This window comes from Onychomys torridus, chromosome 16 (assembly GCF_903995425.1).
Source record: "Onychomys torridus chromosome 16, mOncTor1.1, whole genome shotgun sequence".
NCBI lineage: Eukaryota > Metazoa > Chordata > Mammalia > Rodentia > Cricetidae > Onychomys > Onychomys torridus.
Genome location: NC_050458.1, coordinates 67,805,345 through 67,827,204, shown reverse-complemented (window position 1 = coordinate 67,827,204; position 21,860 = coordinate 67,805,345). Strand labels below are relative to the sequence as shown.

The following is a 21,860-nucleotide window of genomic DNA, read 5'->3' as shown; positions in this document are numbered from 1 at the left end:
AAGAATGAAACAGGCTAGGACAGTAATGAAGAAGGAATTTTGTCTGGCGGGTCGGGAGTCCCAGCACAGGCCAGAGCTCAGTTTCCAGTCTTTCTCTTTTGAGATGTCCTTGGATCGCTCAGTCCCTGCGGACTGACTCAAATCCCGCCGTCCTTGGGTTGCCAGGGCGCTTCAGCCACGTTTGCAACAGCCGGCTTGGCGGGCCGGGGGCTTGCTCTCTGGTCCTCCTTCCGACGCTGCTGGCTGTGGGCGCCGAGTTGGGGGGAGGCGACCCTGGTGATCGGATCAGGCTTCTTTTCTCGCTTTTTGGGCTCAGGGCTCAGAAGCCCAGGATTCCAGGCTCCTACAAGCAGGAAGAAAGGCCCGCGTGGGGCTTGCAGCCCAACCCGGCTCACTCAGGCTTCCCCGCCCCCAGCGAAAGTCCAAGCGGCCCTTTTTCGTCCTTTTCTTTTCCGGGGTGTGTGTTGCTCGGCGTAGGGGAGGTCCCAGAGGCCTCTCAGCACCCTAGCCCGGTCAGGACAACCCGGAGACCGAGGCTTTGCGCCCGGCTGCGGGACAGGCGAGTGCGGAGGGCTGTGGGTTTGCAGGCGGCAGGCTGGGCGGGAGCTCTGGTGCAGGCCGGGCAGGCAGGCGGAATGAACAGACAGGCGGATTATAAACTTTTAAAAATAATATCAGTTTTATTAAATATTCGAGAACGGATCCAGAGGTCGGATTTATACAGGAGGATAACATGAGGGGGTTTCTTTCTTTCTTTATTTTCTCCTACTGACTAAACAAACGTCATTCACTTTTTTTCTCTTTTTGTTATTTTCTCTCTTTTTTTAATCCTTTTTAAAATGAAATCAGAACACTGACGGTGCTAAACATAAATATAAATACAGAGACCACAAATACAGCTAGAAATATTCACACAGAAACGGTCACAGTTCGTAATATGCCATAATGACCCCCAGGAATCTTTAAATACAATTTGCCCGGACTGGGCATTTGCTGGGGCAGAAAGGCCGGGCAGGGACTGGGGGAAAGCCCAGGGTGGGGGGGAGGTGTTCTGGGGCCAAGGCGAGCCCTCCTGAGGCCTCCCGCCCTCCGGCTGCCAGGCCCGGCCCTGAGGCCCTGGAGTGGAGGCCCCAGGTCCGGGGAGCCGGCTTTCTGCACGGGGGGCGGGGGTTAAGGGCGTCGAGGGGAGGGTGGGGAGGGAGCCTGGGGCTCACTTGGAGGGACATCAATGGAGTCTGAAGCGAGGTCCCCAAGGCCTGGGCGAGGGAAGGGGCCTGCAGACAAGCCAAGAAGGAGCTAGCGAGGGAGCTAGAGGAGGAGGCTCGTGAAGAGTTGTGCAGGGAGGGAGGGGGTCCAGAGCTGACTTTCAGGTCCACGTCTGACTCCCTATTTTGTTTTAGGAAGTCACAACACATCAATTGTGCCTGTGATAAATACAGAGTGTGTGATTGGGGAGCTGGGATGAGCAGGGGAGGAGAGAGGGGTGCAAGGGCAGTCCGGGTCACTCTTTCTGCTTCTCCTCTTCTGTGTCTTCCCGCTTTTCCTCTTTTCCTCCCAGGCTGTCAGCGGCTGCCCCTCCGCCGCCCCCTGAAAGCGTGGACGTGAGATTAGATTCTTTTTTCCACTTCATCCGGCGGTTCTGGAACCAGATTTTGATCTGTCGCTCGGTCAGGCACAGAGCATTGGCGATCTCGATGCGCCGGCGCCGAGTTAGGTAGCGGTTGAAGTGAAATTCCTTCTCCAGTTCCAGGGTCTGGTACCGAGAGTAGATCTGGCGGCCGCGCCTCCGGTCCGCTCCGTAACCGACCCCTAGAGATCCGGGCACAAAACACACTAAAAATAATCAGCAAGGCGTCCTCTGAAGACATTTTCGCCTAGCAAAGTCCAGACCCTCTCAACTTGGCCCACAGCTCTCGGCCCCTCCGGGCTCTAGCTTTCTCCCCTTTGCTCTGCCCCACCCCCACTGGGGGTACAGCCAGGACCCCAACTTCATTCAGTCTTCCCACGAGGTGGGAGATGTGTGTCCCAAAGAAAGCTGGGGGCGGGGCAAAAAAAAAAAAAAACAGGCAGAAAGCTGAATGTTTAAAAGCTGATTTGAAAAAAATCCCAACTACTGGGGATAAGGGACCCATCTCTCAAGGACTGGGTTCCCCCATCTTCCCCAAAATCCTAGTTCCCTGGAAAGTTCTCCCCACTTCTCTGCCCTCTCCTAACTCCCTCCCTTCTCCCCAGCCTAACTAGACTTTGGGGGGCTCCCCCACCCTCTGTCTCCTCCCCTCCTCCCCGGCCCTGTTCCTGCCCCCTCAGCTCTTCTTGGAGCCCTCCAATCCGTCAGGGACCGAGGGGGCCAGGCCCCTGCAAGCCAGCGCGGGAGGTGAGCAGAGGGGGCTGAAGAGGGGCCCTGTCTCGGTGTCGGCGAGGAGACGAGCGTGATTGTTTTTATGGGGCCATAAAAAACTCTCTCCGCCCGTTCTTCTAGGGAAGCCGGTCATAAAGCCAGTTCAGTTTATTTAATTTATATCTCGGAGCTGTAAAACTCACCACTGTGCGAATTCATTCGCTGCATCCAGGGGTAAATCTGGATACTGGCTTTCTGGTCCTGGGGCGCAGTCCTGCCCTGCTCAGAACTAAAATCCTGAGCGATTGAGGTCTGTGTGTTATGTCCTAAGGTGTTTTGTCTGCAGTTTGAGAGCATGTCTTTCTCCTGGTAAAAGGAATTAGATCCATAGTCATACGGCCCCCGGCTGGAACTGAACACGACATTCTCCTGTGGCGAATAAAAGGGAGTCGAGTAGATCCGGTTCTGAGCTACGGCTGCTCCATAGGTCGAGAAATGCCTCACTGGATCATAGGCGGTGGAATTGAGGGCGACGTTGGGGAGGACGTCCTGGCCCCCGGCGAGGTGGCAGGATAAGGAAGGGTTAGTGAAGTAGGAATTCATCCCTTTGCCTTTACCTGGTCGGGCTATGATTTCTTTAATATTTATTTCTGTCTCCAGTTTGTACTCGGAACTAGATGGTTATAGGGACGGCTCCAATCCAGGACAGACAAAATGACAAAGTCAGCTGACCCCCTTCCAGCCAATCGCAAGCCAGATGTCAAGAAGGGGGAAAAAAATCGCTTCTGCTTCTGTTGATTCCCTAGTTGAGACTAAGTGTGTGCTTTGAAAGTAAGACTTGGTTTTCTTTTAAGAATATATATGTAAGGGAGCTGCTGGTGGTGGGGTGCAGGTCCATGAGCAGGGCCTTGTACCCTGTGGAAGGAAAGGTCTAGTCCCAGGAAATCTCTCCGCCCCAGCTAACTTTGTCGTTCTGTAGCCAGATGCAGGGAGAGAGAAATACTTGTGTTTTCAGTCCGATTTCATCTTTTGTATTTGCCCCTTTTCTAAAATTACATCCTGGTTGCTTCATTTGAGGAGATCCTTCCCAGAGGGAGGAAGTTCCCAGAAATTCTACAAGACATTCTGGCTTGACACCCATGAAGTGAGTGTCCATCGCTAGACAGCATGTTTTTCCAGTAATTCAAAACAATCAAAGGAAGGGGAAATTTCCTGAAACATGGTGCACAGAGGAAGGCAGTGAGTGCAGCTAAGAGTCCTGGGGTAGAGGGTATGTCCTCTAAAGCAGGGTGAGGGTGAGACCACAGGGCAGAGGTCCTGAAGTAAGCATCTGCTCTCCTTTGCCTCCTAGCCCACTGCCCCTCCCCAGAAACTCTCTTTTGGGAAAACTCCTGCAACATTTTTACCTAAAAGAAAGCATGTATAATAATACATTGAGAGAGAGAGAGAGAGAGAGAGAGAGAGAGAGAATCTCTCTGAGATTCTTTCTAAAGACATCAACTCCTGTTTATGTTGGTGAGAATTTATGATTTGGAACCAGCTCAGGCCAGTAGGGTAATTCACATAAGAGGAGTCTGAACAACAAAATTGGTGAGACTCCAATGAACAGTTACCTTCCAACAGGCTCAAGGCCCTGCCCTGGTCAGAAGACCCTATCTGCTCTGGATTTACTGCCCTGCCAGGAGTGGTGCCCCTGGACCTGAGCTAGAAGACTCTAGGACAGATTCCTGGGGAGTTCTTGGGCTGTCACCCAGCCAGTCACCTCTGGATTCTCAGCAGCCTTTACCTCCATTTTCTCCCCCACCTTGAGGCTGGGAAAAGGGAGGAGAAGTTTAGAAAAGACCAGTTTTGTAGGGGCTTCAGAGAGCTGCAGTGAGTGAACCGAAACCACAGAAGGTGTGCGGCTGGGTTTCCCTCTGATTAATCCAAACTGGATTTGATATGGACATAGGCTGGAAATACTTGAAGCTGACAAAGAGAGGGTGGCGGGGTACAAGCAGGAAGCAGTGAAAACTCATATTTTCCCCTCACTAATTTTTTTTTGAGACTGACTATAACAAGAACCCGGATGTCGCTGGGTTTTATGATCTTTTCCTCCTGTGTAACAAAGCGGAGTAATCAATGGGTAGCAATAAAGCCATAAACGGGACTACGCTGGGAGAAAAAAAAAACTCGTTTATTCATCTTCTGTAACGTTAAGGTTTCCCTGGAGTGTCACTGGGGCGGGGGGGGGGGGGATAAAGTTTAGAACCCAAAAGCAGACAGTGCACAGGAGCTAGTACAGACAAAGTGTTAGTTAATACGTGAACCTCTTTAGGGGTTGAGGAGTCTTCCTGACAGACAATTTGTGTTGGCTTTTTAAAATCCAGCCCTGTCTTTGAAAAGGAGGGAAACTGGCTGGAATTTAGAAGAGCAGAAGAAAGATCCTGGTAATTCTGGAAGTTTCTATCCCTTGGACTATATACATTTTCTTTTCAAGATGAAGAAGGCAGAAGAGGAGGTTTCCACTAAGAGAGGGATTTTAAAAAGCTATCTCATCTGGGGGTAACATAGCAGTTGCTCCCCCAAACACAGACAATAGCGTGTTGCTCTTTGCTTTCCAATCTATCTGTACTTGAATTCATGGCATGTCTGGGCAGAGGTTTCCAACAGCTGGCCGGGACTCCAGTCCCCCTGGAGGGCAAGAGGTAGGGGGAGAGCTTACTAAGGGGAGGGTAATCCTGGGGCTGAGTTAGGGAACAAGTCAGTGCACCCCTGGACACCAGTAGCCTCTTTCAAAGTTCCCAGCCTCCTGTCTGCCCTGAGGGTAGGTGTAACAAGTAGGAGCCATGGCAAGAAAGAGTAAATTTCCCCCCTATTTCAGAATGAGATTGCTGGAGGGATAAATCATGTCAGTGGTACTTCCTTCAAGATATTAAATTGTTGCAATGTAAAACAAATTGAATGATGGAAGATAGGATGTCTTAATGAAGTTCTGCTTTCCATGAGTGTGGATTTTTGTGTATTTTAAAATCTTTTTTTTTTTTTTAATGGATGTGTGGGGGAGGGAGGGACCTTAAAAGAAAGAAGAGGCTTTGAGGGAAGCATGTGCTACAGCCCCCTAACAAGAATGCCTGAGTTTCCTGGAGCCCCGGAATCATATCCAGAGATGAAAGGGGCCCCAGAATTGGGGAGATTCTCTTTTGGGGCCTAAAGGTAGTAAGCTCAGGGGTGGGCGACCTGAGGAGCAGAATGTAAGTCTCAGGCCCGGAAAAGTTAAGTGTTTTATTACGTCCCTAAACAGAGGGCAGAGACTGAAAGGTCTCGCCGATTTATAATGAACAGAAACCAGCTGCTGAGGGTGGGGGGCAGAAATGCTGGAAGGGAGAGACCAGAGGAAGCAGAAACACAAATATCTTCGCACTACCTAAAGACTTTGGGGGAAATTAACTTCCTAAACACTCTTCTGCATCCTTTCTATTCCTAGGGGGAGATCCCATTTCTTTTAGTTAGATCCTTAATTATGCAGCTGAAGTTTACTGGGAGGATTCGCTCCAAGGGGGAGAGCAGGTCAGATGAGTTGGATCTTCCCTCCATTGGATAATATTTTTTCCCTTTTCCCATCTTGTGCTCTTTTCTTCCTTGGCAAAAGACTGGTTGTCGATTGGGGAGGGGCTGGGGTTGAATTTTTCTAAATATATTTATATTTTCCTGTTAAATTTGTCTGAAAACAATTATGGAAGCTCCTCAGCAGAAGCAAGAACAGATGTTTTATTAAAACTGCAATGCAGCTCTGTAAATATGCACAAGTCTTGGGGAGGAGGGAGGCTCCAGTTCTTTGTTTCCATCAAAACAAGCCTAGAGAAATCAGAGAAGTCCCCCATCAGGCCCGCCCTGGTCTATGCAGCGCCTTGGGCTTTCGGCCTTCTGAATTAGGCATTGAGAGGAGACTTGGTGTCAAGAGCAGATTATTGCTTTGGTAGCTGTAATTACTGGATTCAAAAACAATATAAAAATCTCAGAAAAGGAATAAAGGGGGGAAGTTGCCACTGGCCACTCCAGTTGCACCCCTGCCCCATCCAAAACACATGCCTTCCAGGAGCACTAATTATAGGAGAGGAATTTACTGCCTGCTTCTTGGGCCTGAGTGGGTGTAGCACTGGCCTGGAGGCTAAGGGCTGCACTGGAGCTTGGACACTTAGGGGTTTCTCCGGATTTCAGTCTTGACGAGTCTAAGCCAGGGGAAGGCTAGGGAGGCCCTATGGCTCTGAACTAGGAGAAAAAGAGGGGAGACTGGACTCCAGCTTCTAGGATGATGTCATGGGCGGGCCTCACCTTGCCTGCCTTTGCTTTTTTCTCTGATCTGGCAAATAAAGTAATTTTGTGCATACAGACATTTGAAATGAGCCCGGTGAGATCTGGGATTTTTATTCGGGGATATTCTTCGGGGAATGTCCTCCTTTGTGTTCTGCGGGACTCCTCTCTCTCTTTCTAGACCTCCCCCCCGCCCCCACCTCTGTGAAGATGTTCCTGACTGACTCCATTTCTTGCCACCGAGGCCAACTACAGCTCACTCCAACGCTGGAGCCTGGAGCCGCAGCCGTGGGATCCCAAGCGCCCTCGCCTGCCTGGGTTCTTGGAAGCCTAAAAGACACCGCAGCTGCAGGACTCTGCCCCTCCACCACCTCCAGTTCTTGATTTCCAGCCACACAGAACGGTTACCCCCGTCGGCCCCTTTTGTGCCACTGGGCGCCGAGCTGAAATCCCTCTTGCAGAGAAAGCTGAGTTCAATAATTGTTCAGCTCACCTCACAATTGCACTATTTGGTTAAGGCTTTGCTGTTCTAGAGTTCACCTAGTTCTACCGGCTTATAGATAAATTAAAAAAAAAAAAACACTAAAAAAAAAAAAAAAGCCCTATTCCGAAAGTCTGGTGTTTTTGTGAACAAGCCCCTTTGATCTCTATGGACCTCAGAGGAAAAGAATTGTAAAGACATCGGTGCAGGCCGCCAAAGAACCTGAACTGCAAAGTCTGGTCTGTTTGGGAATGCCAAAACACGGCTCACCCAAGGGGCTCCCAGCTTTTCCTCTACTACACAGAAGGAAAAGATTTCCTAACATACACCTTCCCTCCGTACATACGGTGCATTCCAAAAAAGAATGCTCCTTTCGAAGGTCAAGCTTAGACACACTGGGAGAAAAGTGGAATTTGACATACCCAATGGAAATTATATCCAATTTGTGGGTACTTGATATTTGGTGACAAGGCTTAGGCTGACCAGCTGAAGGGAGTTGGGGTGTTGTAAGGAAGGAGAAAAGGACCAGAAAAGGTATGTTCAGTTGCTGAGAACTGGCCCAAATAGCTCTCAGGCCTGTGCTGTGGTTCCTTCTTTTGAGCTAAGAAGAGGTTCTGAGTCTGCTGGAGCTTATGTGTCTTTACTGCGATTCAGCATTGAAAAAAGGTATACAGGGTGACTCTGCTAACTGATGGCATGTTTCTCTCCTTCCTCTGTTTTTGTGAATCTCTGCCTGACCTCTCCTAACTTACACTTCAGTTGCTGCCACTACCATCAGCAGACACAAACCCCACTTTTGCAAGTCTGTCGTCTCCAACTTGGACTTAAAGTTCAAAAGTAAAATAGATGCCATAACACTTTGCACTGAGACTCTTCGGGCTTCATCTGGAAGAAGTAATTTCTGGCTTTTGGGGGCCAGGCCCTTGATACCAAAAGCAGCAGGAATATCAGCTGAAGAGGGGGCTTATGGAGAGTATTTCATCCCTACTGAGAATGGAGAGTTCAATTGACTTGGAATATTTCAGGAGGACAAAGCAGATAGCCCTGTTTGGCCTGGAAATAAAAATCAAGACCCAGAATATTTAGAGTACTTTGCATTGCCCAAATAGAGCCTTGAGACTGTCAGGTAAGGAAGGAGGACAACAAGGAATGTGCTGTTCTGTGCTAGTCCAAAGGAGCCCCCAGCTCTCTGGTCTCTCCTCAGCTTCTGAACGTAGACCATTAATTGGGAACATTTTGGAGGATAATGAGAATTTAAAATTGGAAAACTTGGCACTTGTGACATCACAGTGAGTTGTCATATGGAAATTGTAAGTCGTGAAAGTATAGCAAGGGTTGTACATATGAACACCAAGCTTCCTTTCGCCCCGCTTTCTTCTCCTGGTCTAACTTCTCCCACTTGGAAATAAAATATTATTATGTTCTAGAACAACAAGCCAACAACAAAACATCACCGTCATTTCTCTATGGAGAAACAAGTTTATCCTTTATTGTCAGCAGATCTGAAAGAGCCATTTAATTCACACTGGTGAAAGAGGGAAAGAGGCAGGGAGAGGGGATTAATTTCAGAAATATTACTTACGGTAATGATAATCTTTTAGATTTGATAGCCAGGAGCAAAATTAAAGGCAAACATCAACCTTTCTGACTCTACACCTGGCAAGATTGGGGATTTATAGGACCCTTACAGAAGGGGCAATTTAATTTTGTAGGATTTTCCTAAGTTCACTAGTATTTTGGGGGGCTGAGGGAAGGGGGAGAGGCGACATGCTTTATCTAGTTTTATGAATCTACCAACATTACCCTGACTGGAAACCCAACCAACTGTGTCTGAGAGAAGCTCAGGAAGGAATGGAAGAGGACAGGGACGCCGCCGCCAAAACAGTCTCAGGGTCTGTGGCCCCTACCCAACCAGTTACCAAGGTGAAGGAAGAAATGCTGTAGGAAAGAGAAGGGAGGTTTGGAAATCTCTCCAACACCAGGACACCCGGAGGTTTATGGTGTCTCCATAATTCCCCTGTCCCATAAACATGGGCCTATTTTAGTTCAATTTCTGCTCCCTCCCTTTGGAGAGGGAGGATGAGGGGACGTACTGGGCTGGAGGGAGGGTGGGAAAGGGGGAAGGAGTTAGGGAGAGCCCTGCACTTTGTTCTCAGAGCGAATTTGCTGGTTTGGCGGGTTTCTGACGCAGGGTGGCAGCAGACAAAACAAGTAAACAAGGCACAGACACAATAAACGGATGTCTGACGGCACAGGCAGAGGCTGTGGGCTACGGAAGGGGCATGATCCTGGGGTAAGGCCACCCCAAAGTCAGTGTCGCCAGGGCAGCACGCCTGAGGTCACCCCCTGTTACTGAGGAAGAAACAAGGAAGAAAGGCTGGGACCCTCCTGGAACCACAAGTCTGGGCAGGAGATTCTTGAGAGGAGCCTTGGGAGCGCCACAAAAACCCCGTCCAGTCCTGCTTCTGTCCTCATTTACAGGGCCGTCCACTGGCCTTTATATTTCCTCTCAGCTCTGTCTTTTCGTGGCCCTGGAAAAGTTGCAAAAGGAGGCCAATTAATCCTCAACAGTGGCCCATACTCAGGGCTCCAGGCCCACAGGCCAAAGGACCTGGCTTGTATTCTAGAGGGGCCTCCACCAGCCTTCTCTACTAGTGGGCCTCATTCTGGTTCAGGTCACTGACAAGATTAAAATGCACCCCCTTTAGCCTCCAGATCTAGGGCCTTCCAGAACTAATAAGCCCTTCAGATAGTCAAATCCAGGGTGAGGTAATGAGCCAGGGAGGCAAAGGGAAGGAGAGCTAGTCACAAGTATCCTTCCTTGCCCCTCCAGGTTTGACTTCTTCACAAGCTCCTTCAAGCCCCTTGGGCTGCAGTTACCCAGACCCCTGCCCAGAAATCATTACCACCACAATCCCTTTACCATCCCCCATAGAAGCTTCTAATCTCCAGGGCCCAGTCCTAGTGGCTCAGAATTGCTCACAGGCTCACAACTATGAAAGATCCCAAAGACTTCACTTTCAAGATGACTGGGTTCTCCTTGGAAGACAGCCTGTGAGCTGGCAGACTTCTTAGGGAGATGAAGAAAGTCAGCAGAAGGGTGAAGTATTTCTCAGGCCAGAGGCTCGGATAGCAAAAGCAACAAGACAAAGCCCTTGTGACTTCTATGGATTTTTGGAAGCCACATACTCCCGATTCCAGCACGCATATTTCCAGCAGAGATGCACAGAGGGCCTCCTCCTTGGGCCCATCTCTCTCTGAGCCCACTCTCAGCCAGTGAAGGCTAACAGAATTTCACATGCACATAAAACAGTGTTGATCAAATATAGCCACGGTAATATACAATTAACCATGAGGAAATATGAGTCTCTATATATTCCTCTCTGAGTCTGAATCTGCATATTTGAGACTATTTAATAAATATATAATTCCACGAGGCCTGGTTTCAGAACACCACAGCCAGTTTAGCAAGGTTGCCTACTCCAACCAAGGTCGCATTCTGTAGCGATCACAAGTGTCAGAGATGAGAAAGGGTTTGTTCTGCCCATTTCTGCTAGGACCCTGGCATGACGCCTCTTAAGGGGCAGATCTGAGGGTGCCCAGAAAGTGAGCTCAGAAGGAATGCTACTAGGTCACGGGATCTGGGAAGGTTGCCAAGCCTTGATCCACAAAATCCAGTGACTCCCTAGCCTCAGCATTGAGTGTGCAGTCCTTGAGCAAAATTCTATTCTTGGTCCCCCTGGCTATTATTAGACAACCAAAAGAGCTCTCCTGAAGTGAGGAACCATATCCACACAGAATTTGACCTGCAAGGAAGTTAAGGATGGCCACTGGTGGCCCGTCTTGTGCTTTCGTTGGAACGCCAGAAAGAGAAAGAACCACGGAGCAGAAAAGCGAAAGTAACTGGCGAGCAGAGTGCTGTGCTGAGGTCTGATTTATCCCCTGGCCGGATGGGGAAAACCAGGGCCAGTCACTGGCAGGCGGGCTGTCTGCTTCTCGGCGTGCCAAGGAGGGGTCTAGGGGTGAAGGGTATAAGATAAAGGGGGGGGGGGCTGCAGGGCTGTAGCCAAGAAGGAACAGGAAATCAATAAAAATATAAAGACACCTCCAGCTGGTGTTTTTGACGGGAACTCTCTCGCACCCTAGCACCTCGACATGGCTATTGGCACATCCAGCTAGATCCCCTGTAGGCCTAGAGAAATATCCCATCCTAGCCCAGGCCCGCCCCTTGGATGGGAGGGGGCCTCTAATATCCCAGGTGAATGAATCCACACTGGCCTGAATAGCCTTTCTCCCAAAACGGTTTTCTTTTGGGGTGGAACAAAGGAGATGTGTGCCCCCTGAACATCCCCTCCCACGTAATTGCGGCCATTCGCAGGGACAGGGTCCGACAAAAATACAGGCGGAAGAGAGAAATAGCGGCCTCACCGATCGACGGCTCCCCCTGTAGAAAGGCTCACATTCGGGCCTCCCGGGCCCCTCCACTGTCTCAACGCACTCCCCCGGCCATTTTCAGGTCCCACAGACTTCGGTCCTGGTCAGCCCTAGCCTTGTTCCCCGGGCCATCCGCCTCGGGGCCAGGCTCGGGCGGAGGGAGAGTGCGCGGCAGCCGGAGCAAGCAGCAGGCTGGGCCCATTTGGGGAGAGGCAAGCGCTTTTCTTGGTCGTAAACAAGGAACGCGAAATTAGCCCCTCGGCAGACGCCTCCGCCGACACACCAGTCCTATTGGGGGGTGGGGTGGGAAAGGGGAGAGAAAATGCCATTTCTTCCCCCGGGAGAATACCTCAGAGGCCTTTATGTCGACTGCAAAAGGGGAATTTTGGGGGGGCTGGGGAAGGGAAGGTGGTTGTGGGGGGAAGGGAGAGAGGATTCACCATCGGCTCAACTCAGGGGGTTTGATTTGAATGAAGTCGAACTGTATTTTTAACAGTTTGATAAAAACGGGTTCTCGACCCACTGTCCCCCCACCCCCACCCCCGCGCGCAGGCGATGGGTCTGGGTTTAAACAGGAAATCGAGCTATCCCCTCCCCCACACTGCTAGGCTCAGACTCAGTCGAGCTTCTGGGAGAAGATGAGGGGGAATTGACGCAGACTGAAGGTGAGTCTGGCTCCCAGTGTCTGGGCCCTCGCCAGGAAAATGCCGCCTTCCCATCTCTAAGGTGTGTCTGGGTATGGAAGCATTTTGTGTGCACGCCGCTCTTTATAAACACAATCTCAGACTTTACGGGGTCGCCTGGGACCCAGGCCTGGGAGCAGGGCGGGGTCATATATCAAACTGCAACACAGTCAGGGCCACGTACATTTGGAAGAAATTAAGCCACTGTGTTATGAAACCATATGTGTCAAGTTAAGACTATACAACACGCCATTAGCACCAATTATTAGGAAGATCCAGCATCCTGCCCACCACCTTAGTCTGACGCCCTTACGAGGAAACCCCACCCACCCCACCCATAAAATGCTCACGGCCTTGCAGCACCCTGGAGGCCCTGCGGGCAAGGCCTGGTCTATTCCCCCGCCCAGTTTGAGGCCTCTCATTCCCACCTCCACCAGGACAAGGCAAGTCTTAATCTAGAGCTCTGCGAGGTGCACGAGGAAGTTAGTGTGGAATCCCAAGTGGAGTGGCCGCAAGTGGTAGTTGGGGGCGCCGGACTTGCGCGGGTGTGTGGGGGGGAGCGGATAGGCCGCTTTTCTGGGAGCACAAGATGGCTTTCGATCGCTGCATCCCCACCCCCACCCTTCTACCCGCAGTGCAGGGCGCCTCCCACCCTTCTATGCGCCAGGGTGGGGGCGGGAGCAGGGGTGGGCAGACTCTCTCCCCTTGGCTGACGCGCACCAGCCACCAGCCTCCCCCCTAATTGCCAATTAACAGGCTCTGCCGCCCGCCTAGCTGCGCCGGCTTCCTGCTCCGCGGCCCGGCCCTGGGCTCACACTGCGCATGTGTGAGGTCTAGCTTCTAGCTCTCCGGGAAGGAGGGGGCTGCAGGACTGGGAGGGGGCGCTGGAAAGTTTGTTTGGGGGTTGAGGGGCTGACGTTGCTTAGGGAGCAATGGGCCCAGGCTACAGATTCTTTCTACTGCCTTGAAGTTTGAGCTTCCAGAGCACCACGTCCCAGCTCCACAGCCAAACTCTCTAAAGATCAGGTACAGACACTGTGGGCATCAGGCAGAGGGCCCCGCGCCCCAGACTAGGACTTGAGCCCTGCAGGCCCACATCCTCTGGCCCTGGACCCCCAACTGCGGCGCACGGCAACAGCAGGACAACAACACATTCTCCCCACTACCAGTTACCAGTGTTTCAGCATTAACCCCGTCCCTTCATTTTACCTCCCCTTAATTACCCAAGCCCCCACCATCTCACCAGTCCCCTCTCCTCTCTAACCAAGACAAGCCGTTGCTGCCCTTATCTTGAAACCGCCACCCAGCTACGGACCATTAGTTACATATTTGAACCAATAAGGAAACACTTACCGGGCGCTGCTGTCCCTCTCTCCCTCTCTCTCTGTCTCTCTCTCCCACTCTCTGTCTTTCTCGTCTTTCCTCATTCTGTGCGTTGACGAGCCTGTCTCAGCTCCATACACACACATACACATATACTTTATATAAATTTAAAAAGAAAAAGAAAAATCCTAATAATAAAAAAGCCAAATAAAATTAAGGAGAGTTGCAAGGAAGGGGCAGGAGGGAAAGCCTGGGAGAGGGGAGGGGTGGAGGCGTCTGCAGCTCTGGATCTCAGCTCCCACACCCGCGTACCTCCTGCCCCTTGGGGGCCAGAGGGTCGGGTAGGGAGAGAGAGAGAGGTGCTCTCAACTCCTGCCTCTCCCCTTCCACCCCGCCCTCCTCAGGTGCCCCCAGCTTCCGGCAACTCCACCTGGAAGGAAAAAAATTAAATAGGGAAAAATAATTATTAATCAGATTAATAAAAAAATTACTGGTAATGAACGGAGCGCCTAGCGCAGGTTTCCCTGGCAATGGTTAGGCTCTTACAGGGAGGACTGTTCTGCGGAGCGCTCGGAACGGACAAACCACAATAAAAAGTTCACGTTCATGGATGGAATCCACATGACTTCTTGTGGCCAATCCAACTTGTGAGTCGATCGTAAACTTTTATTACTCAGCTGTAAATTTTCTGCAAACAACCGGGAATGCGATGCATTTGTGTAGCGTGTGCAAATGGGCGCCACGGTCGCCATGTTTACCCAATTCTCTCAGAAAGGGAGCATCCCCCGACCCCCCACCCCACCCTCACCCACCGCCCACTCCCCACCGGCCGGCTGCTCCAGACTAACACAGCAAGAGCAGACAGGGGTTGTAGAGAAGGGAAACAAGAGGGTACAGATGCTGAAGGTTGGCTGCCTCCTCTTGCTGTTTCAAATTTTAAATACTTTTCTTAATAAATGAAGGTAATAATACTAGATCTGATGAAAATCAAGGCTTTGCAGAGCTCTGCAGCCTTAGGGCAATGAAGGCTGGCGAGATGAAGGAACTAAAAATTAATACCTTTCCTACTCCACCTTTGTTTTCTAGAAAGAGAACAGATCTTTCCTACCGCAATGCCCCAGGCAAGCCCCCACTCCCCACCCACCAGACAAGAATTGTAGTCTCAGGACGCTGGCATCCCTCCCAACCAAGCCTACCTATCATAGATGGAGTCTAAAGGACCTAGAGCTGGACCAGAATTTGGCAGTCCTTTGGAGGCAGCAGAGGGTGAGAGTTCCTAGCAGCTTCAAGGATCCTTAAAATGACTCTCATTCCCCAGGTGGTCCCTTTCTCAGACAGGGTGACATTCCTAGTCTCCATCCCTAGCTTCAGGCCCTCTTGTTTTCTAGCTTCTAATGGCAACTTGCAAGTCTCAAATAATTAAAAATAATGTTAAGGTTTAAGATCATGGTCCAGCTTCCTTTTTTTTTATTTTTTTATTTTTTATTTTTTAAATTGAGGACCAAGGCAGTTTTGAAACCTTTTCACCCTCTCAGGTTGCTCACACACCTGTCTTTTTCAGGGAAAAAAAAAAAAAAATTCTTCAGTATCTGGGCAGCTGGGATCTGGCTTCAGAGTTCGCAGGCCCCATAAAAGAGCTATTTACTGCTTCAGATTCTGTCTTCTGCTCTAAAAGTCTGTGCACCCCATTTCCCAGCCCTCAATTTTGGTAGTAAGTGCAGTGTGGGGAGGCCAGAATAAATTACCTCATAGAAACTGTTTGCTAGGCTGTAGCCCAGCCACTCCCCACTGGCTGGAGATCTAAAGGCGGGCAGCTCTCTCCTTGGTCGGCATTGAGCTGGCAAGGGAACCTCAAGGGCTGAGTGCTCAGCCAGCCAACAGGAGACCCTTCATCCCCTCCCCAAACTTCCTCCATAGTAAGTAAAACAGTTCCCTCGGCCGGATGCAGAGACCTCGTTTCTTTTACAAACCCACCCATAAATTTTATAACAGGTAGTTAAAAATTACGAGGAGGAAGCGCTGGCCCAGCTTTTCACAATGGGCAGCAGGGAGAATGGAGCAGCACTGCCGGGCAGCTCACCGGAAATTTTACTTCCAAATTATGGCACACACAACCTGTCCTGAATCTTCTTTAATTGGGACTAGGGGTAACTTTTCAACCTTCAGGCATTCTCTGGGGGCATCTCATACCAGGAATATGAGACTATGGAAGCCAACCCACCCTCTCTTTCAAGGCGTCCCCTAGGAGCTCCTCAGGGGCACACTACTTCCTTTGGCGCCCCCAAATTCTCCAAGACCTCCATCTCCTTTGGGTATTCAGTGGAAGAATGGGGAGAGAAAATGCGGCGATATTTTTTAATACTGAAAAACGAATTTGCCCCCCAACTTAATAGCTGCATCATCCTGTCTCTACTGTTGAGATTAGAATAATAAATCCAAGGCGAATGAGCGAGATGCTTCAACTCAGCATTTTGAAAGATACTATTTTTCACAAATCACAAATAGCTTTCGGAAGCCACTTTGATTGGCTAATAAAAAAGTAAAGAATGGGAGAAAGTCTGCAGCAGCCGAATGGTACCCATTTCGATAATGGGACGGCAGCAACATTTAGGAGCACACATTTCTAAAGAGCGCGTCCCGCTCTTGCAATTACATTCTCCCATAAAACGGGTTTTAAACCTCTTTTTCTTTGCAAACGAGAAAACAAAAGTGGTGGGCAGGCCAAGTGGGGAGTGGGTACCGCACGCACGAGGGGGCGTTGGGGCTTCTTAGGTCTGACCCTCCCGCTGCCCTACATTTCCAGAGAAGCCGGGCGCCAGACGCACCCGCCCTCCGACGCGACGCGACGGCTTAGGGCCACGGACATCACTGAGCAGGGCCGAGATGAATGGGGGATTGGTGTATGTATGGGAAGGGGAGGCTGCGAGAACCATTTGATGAGGGGTTCACTTCTCTCTGCTTCAGGGCAGAATATTTTTACCAATAATAACCATAATCTCACGATTAAAAATGAACCGGCTCTCCTTCAGTTGGATCACTCAGGGTCTGATAGGAAGTGAAATGTTGTTTTCGGGCCTTCCTGGCCAACAGCCTATGCCTCTGAAGTCAAGAGGGATCCGTTGGTTGTCAGCAGGGACCCCAAATTTCACAGCACAGATCCCACACCACCACCTCGCAGCTCCTATTTAAAGTTATCTCCAGCCTGTCCTTACACCCGGCAGCCACTCAGCCTCTAGAAAGATCGCCTGACAGATTTTGAACCCCTTTTATAGAAGCCAGAGATTGGGACCCTGGTGAAACACTTGGCCTGGGCCTAGGTTAAAAATCATTGACCCAGAGATCTGGTCTCAAAAATATCTGTCTTTGGGGATCTGTTTTTGAAGACCAGAAGTCCCCCCTCCCCTCTCCCTCTGGCCAGACGTCTTGTATCTCTGGAATTTGGAATGGTTTGAGCAGAACTTTATTGGCATAAACAGATTTGTCTGGCTAGGACCCTCCAGAATGATCCCTTTAGTAGCTGGGTCCCCAGCACTGAACTCTTTTAGAAAGTGTAAAGATTCCCTTTACCCTGCTGTGGCTGGGACTGGGGACTGTCCACTCAACAGGCCCATTCTCCCACATTAGTGGTCCTCACTGTGGTGGCCCAGGCAAGCTGCCCAAAGTGAAGCCAGCCAGGAGCTGGCTTGAGACAACCAGAACAGAAGCTAAGTGGACACAAGGGGGCTGAGTGGCAGTGATAGCTTTGTGTTGGTTCAATTTGAATTCCAGGATGTGGACCCTGGCTGGTCTAGCAGCTTACTCACTTGCCCTTTCCTTCTCCTCTGCCCCAGACAGAAGCTTCCTCACCCCACACTTTGGCATTTTTCAGCCAAACTCTCCTGACTACTCAGCTACATTTAGCTTCACACTAGCCCCATCCCCATTCTCTCCACTGTTGTAGTATGATGTATTGGATGCTAAGGGGTGGCCATAAGCAAGAGACACATCAGAAAAGAACTCCACCATCTCCTCTTAGCCCAACACCCCCCCACCCCCCCCCCGCCCCCCCCCCCCCCCGGTAGAAAGGCCATAGTCACTGGAGGAGCATGGGGCAGACTCTTTGTATGGACCCAGCCCAGAAATAAAGGGCTAAGGCAGGAGCTCCTATCTTCCCACTGGAACCCCAGCACCTACAGAACCTTCTTGTTTGGCATTAGTATGGTGGAAGTAATCCTCCCTTCCAATAGACTTTCCCCTTCCTTCTCCTCTTAACCCCCACTGTCACCTGCCCTCCCAGCTCTGCCTGCCCTCTCCACCCCACGCCCAAGCTTCTCTCCATGTGAGTTCCAAGTTCCACCACCCGAAGCCAGATGAGTGTAGGCCTTTTGCAGAGCTGGGAAGGGAGTAAGGAGGGAAGAGTAGAAAATGGGGGAGGATTGTAGAGAGACAGCAAGTCATTCCAGCTTCAATTTCTTCCCTTTCATTGTTTTTATTATGACTCACGTATACAATACAAAGTACTTGGACCAGGAACAGGATTTTCAGGACACAAAATCTACATTCATAGCTGGACATAAAGACAAATGACCAAAAAGTATTATTATAGATATATTTTAACGTTTTTTCCTTTCGAGCACGTTGCATAAACAGAGAATTCAAGACAGAGTAACTATACATTCAGTGCAGTTTAGCTCTACTCTACTGGGTTAGAAGCACAATAAAAGCGCACAAGACCAGCGGGCTAGGCAGTCTCAGTTGTTGGGTTGTTTTTTTTTTTCCCCTTAGTGAAATAAGCAGCAACCGACGACAACAAAACCGCATTACAAATACTCTTGAAGCAGGATTTCTTCCTATAGGTAGTGATAAAATACGTTGAAGGTTTCTTTCTTTTTTTCTTTTTTTCTATTTTTCCTCTTTTTTTTCCTCCTATAATAGGATTTTTTTTTCTCTCTCTCTTCCCCTCTCCCAAGATTATTGCAGGTTCCCTTTAGGTAGTATATTAAAGTTTTTATCAGTATATTATTTTCATGATTATGGTGCTTTCTGAGCACAAACACTAACACAGCTCAGAAGAAGCCGGGCCCAAAAGAAGAGAAATCTAACAGCAAGGGCAAGGTAAGAAAGGCTTGGGCCCAAGAGACTATGACATGGACAGGTAGGATTTGAGGGACCATGGCAGCCCCTGTTTACTCCTCAGTAAGGAGGTGGATAGAGTCTCAGGTTCCTAGAGAACACCAAGGGGATTTTCCAAGGAAGGAGCCTCAGAGGGGAGGGGGGACACTTCTTTGCTATCTTTTATTTCTTTTAATTTTTTTCCCCTTTCATTCCCCTTTCCTCTGTCCCCCCCCTCTTTTTTTCATTAAAAAAAAAAAAGTTAATCCAGTATTCTAATTCCTAGCATACAAGCAAAGCCAAGAACTATCTTCTACATCTTCGGGGGATCCCCTTTAAAATAAATACCAGAGAAGCAGTGAAGTGGGGGATGTGGAGAGAAGTGGGGTGTGTGAGTAGGTTTAGACCCTAAAATTCAGGAAGGACTCAGAAGCAAGCACAAGTGAGTGTGTGAAGTGGAACAGAACTTTTCCCTGTGTCTCAGTCTCCCCGCCCCCCCAGCCTCCAAACAAATAAAGAGCGGGGGAAGTCCAAAGGTAATAAAAGCAGAGCTGCAAGTATCTGACAGGTAGTTAGAGTTGTGAGTGTCATTCTATTCTCTATAAAAGCAAATGACAGTCGTAAACTTCTCAATTTATCTGCTACCATAAAACGAAACTTCAAGGGAGTTGCTGGGGGTGGGGGGGTGTTCTTTTTTCCTAGTCCTTATTTTCCTCCTTCTCCTCTTCTTCCTTTTCCTCTTCCTCGTTCCCTTCTTCCTCCGCCTTCTCCTCGTCTCGGGCCCCAGGCAGTTTATCCTTGTTGTTCTCTTTTTTCCACTTCATCCTCCGGTTCTGGAACCAGATCTTCACTTGTCTTTCGGTCAGTCCCAGGGCGTGAGAGACTTCAATCCGGCGCTTTCGTGTCAAATAAGGATTAAAGAGAAACTCCTTCTCTAGTTCCAAGGTCTGATACCGGCTGTAAGTTTGTCGTCCACTGCGCCGCCCAGGAGCTGGACAGAACAGAACCCCAGTCCGGTTACATCTGGGTGGGGGCTCCGTCCCCGCCCCCATAACACAGCTTACTCTGCCTCCCACAAAGTTCCTCTCTGCCCTTCCCTGCCGGGGAGGCTGCCAGCAGAAGGCAAGCAAGGGCAGGAAAAGTTTCCAGAGATGTTTGGTTTGATTTCCTTCACCTTGGGAGATGGGTGAAGGTGAGGGGCAGGGATGTGGCCGTCTGAAAAGTAAGGGCTGGGAGGGGGGGGGGAGCCTTGCAGGGTCCTTCAGGCCTACAGCCTGGCCCTTACAGCTTTGTTTACAAGTGCAAAGTGGCATTTAGTAAGCTGGCCTAGGGACACAATCTGCTTCCAAGAGAGAGGAAAAGGGCTGGGGTTAAAGAAGAGGGGTCTCTGCCCACGGCCCCCTCCTTGCCTATCTCTGCCTAATGCTTTTCTAATAAGAAAAATAATTGATCTCCTGGAATGTATCGCAGTTCTGCCTGATTGCTAACTGGAGACCAACAAATAAATCAAGGGCCATCCCTGCCGGAACTTGTCGTTAGCTTCCCCTGTACTTCGAAATTGGGCCTTGAAGGGCCACCCTTGGAGGGGCTCATGACCTGAGCAGCTTTCCAAAATACTCCATAGCTCTTGATTGGAGGATAGCCTGACTAGTCTCCTGGACCTCAGAGGCCCCTACTTTGTACAGCCCCTCTCTTTTTGAGCACTGATTTGCTTCTTCTCAGGCTTTCAGTCTTCTCTCCAACTGGAGGAAGTAAAGAAAAGTTGGGGTAGTGGCCTTCAGGCTGCTTCCCTGAGGGGAAGAAGTGGAGACCCCAGAGAGTCAGAGTGCCTGTCCTTAGGGTCTTGCCCCTCTCTCTGGCTAGGGGGAGACAGCAAAGGGGCTTTTCACCCCACCGTCTGCCCACTGTCTTGGAATGGCTGGCTGGCTGTCTTTGGGAAAACTGGCTCCCGACCCCAAAGACTCAGGGTGCCCTTGTCAGCCACCTCCCCAACTTTGACTTTAGAGGTACGGAGGAGAGAAGGAATGGAGGAAATGGTTTTTAACCCTTTGCACCCACATATCACCTTTCCCCCACCTTCACCCCAACACTCACAGTGTCTCAGGTGCCGCCTCCCAAACCCCAGCCACATCTTTTCAAGCTCCAGGAACCCACCCAAGCACGGGAGTGGAGTGGGAGAGACCCCCAAAGCCAGGAAGGAAAGCAAGGGCAGACAAAAAGGAGGCGAGGGAGGGGGAAGACCCCGGAGCGCGGGAGACCAAGGGGGAAAGAGAAAAGGCTTCTCACCGTGGGGTCTCATCCATGGAAACATGAGGCTGGGAGACGAGTTCTGATTTAAGTGGCCTTGTCCTTCGCTACTGTTAGTGTTGGCGGAGGATTTACAGTCGGGATATTGCACCACGCTCGCCTCTTGCTGAGCCCCATAAAGGGACTGTCTGGGGAGCGCCTCGTAGCCATAGAATTTGGAGGCGTCTCCGTGGCAGCTCAGAGAGCACGGGTTCTGCTGGTAGCCCGAGTTGGAGATGCCGGAGGTGCCGTGGTGGAAGAAGTCTTGGACGTGGTGCGAGGCGTGCTGGAAGCCGGGCGCCGAGCCGCCGGGCCCGTACACCAGCGCATGGCTCCTGCCCACGCTCTGAGGGAACCGGCAGTCGTAATAGGCCGGTTCCAGGGACTCGCCGCCTTTGTATTTTGAGAACAGGGGGTTGACGAAGTAGGAGCTCATGCTGGGCACATGAAAACCCGCCGCCCCCTCCCCTTGGCTCACGCTCCCCCGCCCGGTATCCCCGAAACTCCCCTCCCCCCGGGGCCGAACCCCAAGCTGGCCGGCTCCCCCGGGCTGGGCAGGTGGGGGCGCGGTGCCGGCTGAGGGCTCGGGCGGCGGCGGCTCTGCTCACTGAGGGTAGGTAGAGCGCGCGCTCTCACTTAGCTCTTTCCTCTAACAGCCCAGGCGAATTCCTCAGACTCCCGGCGGTGGCGGCGCTTACACGCGATTCGCGTTCATCAATCCACGACATGAAGACAGGCGAGCGAGCGAGCAGAGAGAGAGAGAGAGAGAGAGAGAGAGAGAGAGAGAGAGAGAGGAGAGGGGGAGAGGGTTGAGGGGTTCAGGGCTGGGGGGGACCTGGAGGAGAGGGAGGGAGGAGAGGGGAGGGATGGGGGTGTGGTGTGTGTGCAGGGGGTGGCGAGCCAGCCCTAGCTAATGGCCGAGGCCAGCTTT

At 50.7% G+C, this 21,860-nt stretch overlaps 3 protein-coding genes across 4 annotated transcripts in view; all 3 read right to left on the bottom strand.

Annotated features, from left to right (window-relative positions):
* Hoxc4 (homeobox C4) overlaps nt 1–14,115 on the bottom strand; it is a 37,535-nt gene extending 23,420 nt beyond the window's left edge. The window contains exon 1 of the mRNA XM_036207540.1: nt 13,583–14,115. Coding sequence (XP_036063433.1) covers nt 13,583–13,704 — 122 coding nt within the window. The 5' untranslated portion in view covers nt 13,705–14,115. The remainder of the gene's footprint in view (nt 1–13,582) is intronic.
* Nucleotides 656–14,115, bottom strand: Hoxc6 (homeobox C6). Of its 2 annotated transcripts, XM_036207542.1 has the most exons (3): nt 13,583–14,115; nt 2,542–2,887; nt 656–1,809 (listed from the first exon to the last, which is right to left on the bottom strand). In XM_036207542.1, the coding sequence occupies exons 2-3, from the start codon at nt 2,693–2,695 to the stop codon at nt 1,502–1,504; spliced, it is 462 nt and encodes a 153-aa protein (XP_036063435.1). In that variant the 5' UTR covers nt 2,696–2,887; nt 13,583–14,115; the 3' UTR covers nt 656–1,501. The 2 variants fall into 2 exon arrangements, with proteins under 2 accessions (XP_036063435.1, XP_036063434.1); XM_036207541.1 differs by lacking the exon at nt 13,583–14,115 and having other exon boundaries at nt 2,542–3,017.
* A 5,226-nt stretch (nt 14,116–19,341) lies between these two features.
* On the bottom strand, nt 19,342–21,365 carry Hoxc8 (homeobox C8). Its single transcript, XM_036208773.1, has 2 exons — nt 20,930–21,365; nt 19,342–19,634 (listed from the first exon to the last, which is right to left on the bottom strand). Exons 1-2 carry the CDS (start codon nt 21,363–21,365, stop codon nt 19,342–19,344), a joined length of 729 nt encoding a protein of 242 aa, XP_036064666.1.
* Between the last annotated feature and the right edge of the window lie 495 nt (nt 21,366–21,860).

What these genes read in the sequence shown, in the direction of transcription:
- Hoxc6 (XM_036207541.1), bottom strand. Translation starts at nt 2,941, where the DNA reads ATGAATTCCTACTTCACTAACCCTTCCTTATCCTGCCACCTCGCCGGG. An exon ending in GCGAATGAATTCGCACAGTG is followed by an intron (nt 1,810 to 2,541) that starts GTGAGTTTTACA and finishes CCGGATCTCTAG; the next exon opens with GGGTCGGTTACGGAGCGGAC.
- Hoxc8 (XM_036208773.1), bottom strand. Translation starts at nt 21,365, where the DNA reads ATGAGCTCCTACTTCGTCAACCCCCTGTTCTCAAAATACAAAGGCGGC. An exon ending in TCCATGGATGAGACCCCACG is followed by an intron (nt 19,635 to 20,929) that starts GTGAGAAGCCTT and finishes TGTTCTGTCCAG; the next exon opens with CTCCTGGGCGGCGCAGTGGA.